We start from the raw sequence: 6000 nt of genomic DNA on the forward strand, positions 1-6000 counted from the left end.
AAATCAAATCTCCCCCAAATCTAAACAATAGAAATGAGCCCCTGTTTAACTGAAATGTGCTGGGCATCAATCACCAAATTATTCTATTCACTGTTTCTAGTTCAAAATGTTTTGGAGCTGCCAAGAACACTGTAATAATAATAAAACTTTAACTTTACATACTAATAAAACTACACTTTCTGAAACATTTTTAAACTTAATTCATTAAGCACATCAGAGAATTGGTTGAGTGAGAGTGGTATTGCTCCTGTCATGGGACCTTTGGCAACATCTGGAGACATTTTGGTCGTCACAACTGGGGGAAGGGGTATAGTGGCATGCTAGTGGCATCTAGTGGGTAATGGACAGGGATGCTGCAATGCACAGGGTGGCCCCCCACCACAAAGAATTATCCTGCTAAAAGGTTAAACTCCTGCATTATAGTAATAGCTACATACAAAGTATACATTATGCTGAATGCTGTGGACACAAAGATCAATAAGAGATGGCCCCTGTTATTGTGGACAGCTCATCTAGTGATGGAAATTGACAGGTAACAATGACAACAGGCTGAGATAAGTGCTGTGACAGGGGTATTTACAAAGGCTACTAAGAGCAGAAGTAGCAACTACTTCAACCAGGAGGTTGAGGCACCTCACTAGCAGTGACTCTCCAGCTGGAATCTGAAAGATAATTTCATCAAGTAGAAAAGAGTAGTGCATTCTAGCCAGGTGAAATCATGTATGCAAAGGCAAGCAAATGTCAAACTGAAGGACTCTAGAGTCACCAGGATTGTGTGCAGGGGCTTCCAAAGCCAGAGATTAATAAGGTACATCTCCCTGAAGAACTGGTATCATGTGGACAGGAGATTCCTAACTTAACAGGCAAAATGATTATATGGCATTTAAAAAATATTTAAAACATAGGGGCCAGGCGCAGTGGTTCACGCCTGTAATCCCAGCACTTTAGGAACCTGAGGCAGGTGGATCACGAGGTCAGAAGATCGAGACCATTCTGGCTAACACGGTGAAATCGTGTCTCTACTAAAAATACAAAAAATTAGCCAGGCGTGGTGGCGGCCACCTATGGTCCCAGCTACTCAGGAGACTGACTCAGGAGAATCGCTTGAACAGGGAGGCGGAGGTTGCACTGAGCTGAGATCACGCCACTGCACTTTAGCCCTGGTGACAGAATGAGACTCCATCTCAAAAAAACAAAAACAAAAAACAGCAAAATAGGTATATGGACTAGAATATAAACTCGGCATCAATTTTTAAGATAATACAGAAGGTGGCTTTGTTAGATTTGTAATGCTATACTAGTTAGGTTGCTCCCACTCTCAAGAGATATTTTGAGCAATGGTAAACATTTCAAAATAATTAATTTAATGTGTTCTGGATATAGGATGAGTGCAGGAAGAGGGAAGAAGGCAGCTCTAGTGAAATATAAGGCTGAACAGTGTCATCTTGACGGTCCTTATGCTATGGAGTCTGTACTTCCCATAGGGTGGGTAGGGGGAGTGACTGGGGAATTATAAACAAGGAACACAGGAGAATCAGGTAGCAGGAGAAAAGTCATGAGGCAAGAAAACCTGAAACATTTTAGATGACAGGTGATGAAAGAATGAACAAAGCAGTGGCACAAGCGAAAAAGATTTTAGATGGAGAAGTGATGGAACCCAAAGGATCAAACAGAAGGGTGAAGGAGAAGGAACTGTTTAGGTCAGGCAACTACATGGGCAAACCATGACAGCAGAGAGTGGAGGGAGAAAGAGGTTTCTATAATAGGAGTAAAGATGATCTCATTTGGACATCACAAGACAACCCTCCGAATTATATGAAACATGCAAATACAATGATGCCCAGCTTATAGAAGAGTTTAATGAGGCTCTGAGAAGTGAATGGACTTGCCCAGGATCACATATCTGCCATAAAAGAACTGAGATTAGAGCCCAGGGCTCTCAGGTCCTGATCTGGATTCTCCTCACTCATGTTGCCTCTCTAGTCATATTTGTAATCATAACCAAACATGATTGTCATGATACAACAGTTTGGACTAAACTTCCACTTGCCTCAGAAGCTCTGGATAAATTTCTGAATTGGTAATATAAAGTTAGAGGCTTGTACACTTTCAGGCAAAGCCCATTTTGACTTCTATGTGAATGCAAGAGAAAATTAATTGTGAATGATTGTGAAATTTGGGAAAAATTATTGACAGCTTTTCCTAACTCGTTCTTTATCCAGTTCCTCTGTATCACTAACATAATCAAAACATGCATTTGACAACTTTGTATGCAACAAGGCTTTAACATCTACAAACATATCTACAGGTAGGTTTTAAAATGGCGTGCATGAAAAGTCCTAAACATAAGGTCAGAATAATGTCCTTTTCTATCTAGCTGCCTATACATGCCTTCTTAATTTTTTTTGGAAGCAAAAATATTAACAGCATACTTTGCTTCAGAGGATCCAAATTCCAAAACACCCTCAAAGACACACACACACACACACACACACACACACACACATATTCAGTTCACATAATATCTCAATAATAATAGGTGATACTGTTTATAGTGCATCATTGCATGCCACGCATTAGGCCAAGCATTTTATGTAATTTCCAATCATTTAATCCTCTTTATATAACTCAGAACCATTACTACTCAGTTTTACTAACCAAACAAGCGGGGCTCATAAAGGTAAGGTTATAGAGGTTTGTCAACCAGGACATGAATCCAGCTCTGATTCCAGGATACATGCTCTTAACCAATAGCCTTCCTATCTTTCAGAGACTCCCTTACCCTGGAACAAAGCTCATGGCAGAGCAAGTTTCTGTAATAGGTTTCTCATCATTTTCCCTTGAACTTAACAGACATTGTCTTAAATCATGTGTAGCAGCTCACACCAGGAAACAGATTTCCATTCAAAGCTTTAAATAATTTGTCAACTGTGTTCATTTCTACAGCAGCCCTAATCCACCAGAATCAAAATATTATCTCAACCGTAGAAAAAAATGGGGTCCCAGTTCATGAACACAAATGGAAAAGGCAGCCCTTTCGTCCACTGCTCTTCTTTTGATCCTCTCAATCTCATTTTCATGGCTTGTATTAGTGTATGCTACGTTCCCTAAAAAATGGAGTATCACTTTTCCTCAAGATGCATTTTCTTGCAGTGAATTCACTGTAAAACCGCTACAAATGCATATGATGCAAAGATCATCTCTCTACACCAGACCAGCAAAAGGTCCAATAAATCATGCATAGATGGGTTTAGCATGGCTGACTCATCCAGCTGATCAAGTAAAACAACAATCTGGAACATCCACTTTGAAAGGGGGCTGTGGGAAGTAGCATCTCAACCTACCACTTAGCCAGCTAGTATGCTTAGGCAGTGAATGTAAGTGCTTCTCTAAGCTCCTATTTCTTGATCTATAAAATGGAGACACTGGTCCCTATCGCCGATGAAATACGTGAGAAGTTAATGACTGTATATGTAAAACGTTTATTTTCCTTCTTTTTTTTTTTTTTTTTGAGACAGGGTCTCGCTATCTCGCTATGTTACCCAGGCTGGTCTCGAACTCCAGGGCTCAAGGAATCCTCTGGCCTCAGCCTCCCAAAGTGCTGGGATTACAGGTGTGAGCCACCATGCCCAGCCTGTATACATAAAATGTTTTAATACTCTCTCCTTACCCTGAAGTCTCAATAAATGCTAATTTTTATTTTTTATTTTTTATTTTTTTGAGATCCAGGGTCTCACTCTGTCAATCAGGCTAGAGTACAGTGGTGTGATCTTGGCTCACTGCAATCTCTCCCTCCCAGTCTCAAGCAATTCTCCCACCTCAGCCTCCCAAGTAGCTGGGACTACAGGCACATGCCACCGCGCCCAGCTAATTTTCGTATTCTTTGTAGAGATGGGGTTTCGCCATGTTGCCCAGGCTGGTTTCGAACTCCTGAGCTCAAGCAATCAGCCTGCCTCAGCCTCCCAAAGTGCTGGGACTGCAGTCATGAGCTACCCCATGCCCAGCCAATAAGTTATAACTTCTGTTCTACAACCAGAAGCAACATAATCTTTTATACCTCAAATGCAGTGTAAGTCTATAAATAAAAGAGAAGACAGTTGTTTAAGAAGAAGGAACCCCACTGCTGGAGAGTCTACCAATGGCTTCTTCTGTTTCCCAGACCCCCACCTGAAGATACTGACCTGGGAGAGAGGGCATTCTTTGGCTAATGTGCTCTGGTTCATCTCTTTGAGCAGTTCCTTTAAGGCATTGCGGACTGTGGCATGGTTCCACTGCTCCGCAGGCAAGTCTTCCAACTTTGAACAACTGCAAAACAGATCAAGAATGAACAATACACACACCTCACCCAGGGCCCTTGACCAAAGAGGAGACAGTGCAGCAGCTATTCTTGGGTCTTGTGGGAGCTGCAGAAGATATGCTGAAGAATGGGGTCTAAGTGAAGGAAGAGAAGTAAAACTGCTTCTCCAAGACTTTGCTAGAGCCCAAGGGGTCTCTTTTAAGTTTGTCCTCCCACTCATCCAAGAAAACTAGTCACTTCCGATACAAGAAATGCTATTTTATAAAATATGATTTTCCAATGTGTTGATGGAGATGGCATGGCAGTGTGGTTATAAACTTCCCCAATACAAATGTAATTATTGAGCATGCCTAAGGTTAACTGTAAACAAACATTCCCCGTCAGATTTGCAGTCGGAAGGCCCACCCTCACCCTCATAGAATGGCTCAGAGTTGCTTTCTGAACCAAAAAATGACTTTTAAGATCCTCACCCATTCATAGACACAGATGGGGATGCCGGGGTCCATTTTAAAGTATAAATTCCCGAAAAAGGGGAGATCCAAAACACTTACACTAAGGGACAACACTCCTTAAATCACACCTAGCAGGCACTTTACAATAAAAGACTGCAAAGAACCTCCAGTTCTTTAGAGGGATATCTTGCTCTGGATGCCATATTTGAAAAAATAAAGAAATCATCCCCAGAATCTCTGCAGGCCACAAAGTGTTCTTTTTTGTTTGTTTGTTTGTTTGTTTGTTTTGATGTGGCCTCAGAAAGGGAAGAAAAAGATCTCCTATGTCAGGACATTCTTGCTAAACCTCCTACAAGAACAAAACTCTCCCCGCATAACACAAACCTGAAAACAGCAGAGGTGTTTATTCTTCAAATACTATGTGCTACACATTTAACCAGGCCTAAAGGACCCATCGAATAAGGGACTGTGTAAAGTTCCTCCTAAGGGCTATAGATTTTTAATGATTTGTCAAGCTGCCCCTAGGTTACCACTTCACTGCTTCTGAAAACAAAGCATAAAGTAATTAGAATGTGACTATAAAGACACCTGGGGAAGGGCCCTCCTTCTCCTTCTCTCCTTCTCTCTCCTTCTTTTCATTTTGTCCAACGTCCAGAAATTAATAAAGACAGGACATGCTAATCTTTGCAGTGAATCTATGATTGATGGAACAGCTCTGAGAGTAAGGAAAAGCAGATGTTCAGAAACACCCACCTTTGTAATTGGATTTTCAACGTCACAACATGATAGACATCTTGTAGCATGTCGGCCACTGTCGCGTCGGGTGCATCTGTCACATAACTGAGGGGGAGAGGGTTCCACCTTCCCAGCTTGATTATTCCTGCACAGGGAAGAAAAACATAATAAACACATATCTGCTATTTATTAAACCTTCCCATTGTTTGTTCAATGTTAAGAAGGTCATTCAATCATCAACATCCAAGGCCCACTCAGATATTTTACAACCCAGAGCAATAAGCTATTTCTTTCTGGCTGACAATTGAGTTAGTTAACTATACAGGAAGATGGGAAGGAAAGAATGAGGTTTAATCACAGACAATCAGTTCTTTTATGTTTTCCTGTTTCTTAAATTACTTAGAAAACCATACGGATACTTCCTTCCCCCCAGAATTGTTTCACATTCTAACTTAAGGCTGATGCTAAATATACAGGACTGCTGATTTCATAGACAAAAAAAAAAAAAAAAAAAAA

At 41.0% G+C, this 6000-nt stretch overlaps 1 protein-coding gene across 5 annotated transcripts in view; it reads right to left on the reverse strand.

The window, feature by feature from the left end:
- SATB2 (SATB homeobox 2) overlaps window positions 1-6000 on the reverse strand; it is a 200480-nt gene that overhangs the window by 113107 nt on the left and 81373 nt on the right. For all 5 annotated transcript variants that reach the window (XM_017858985.1, XM_017858986.1, XM_017858989.1 and 2 more), the window contains 2 exons: window positions 5503-5629; window positions 4182-4305 (listed from right to left, as the gene is read on the reverse strand). In XM_017858985.1, coding sequence (XP_017714474.1) covers window positions 4182-4305; window positions 5503-5629 — 251 coding nt within the window. The remainder of the gene's footprint in view (window positions 1-4181; window positions 4306-5502; window positions 5630-6000) is intronic.

The sequence above is a fragment of the Rhinopithecus bieti genome, unplaced genomic scaffold (assembly GCF_001698545.2).
Source record: "Rhinopithecus bieti isolate Rb0 unplaced genomic scaffold, ASM169854v2 scaffold_48089, whole genome shotgun sequence".
Classification (NCBI taxonomy): Eukaryota; Metazoa; Chordata; class Mammalia; order Primates; family Cercopithecidae; genus Rhinopithecus; species Rhinopithecus bieti.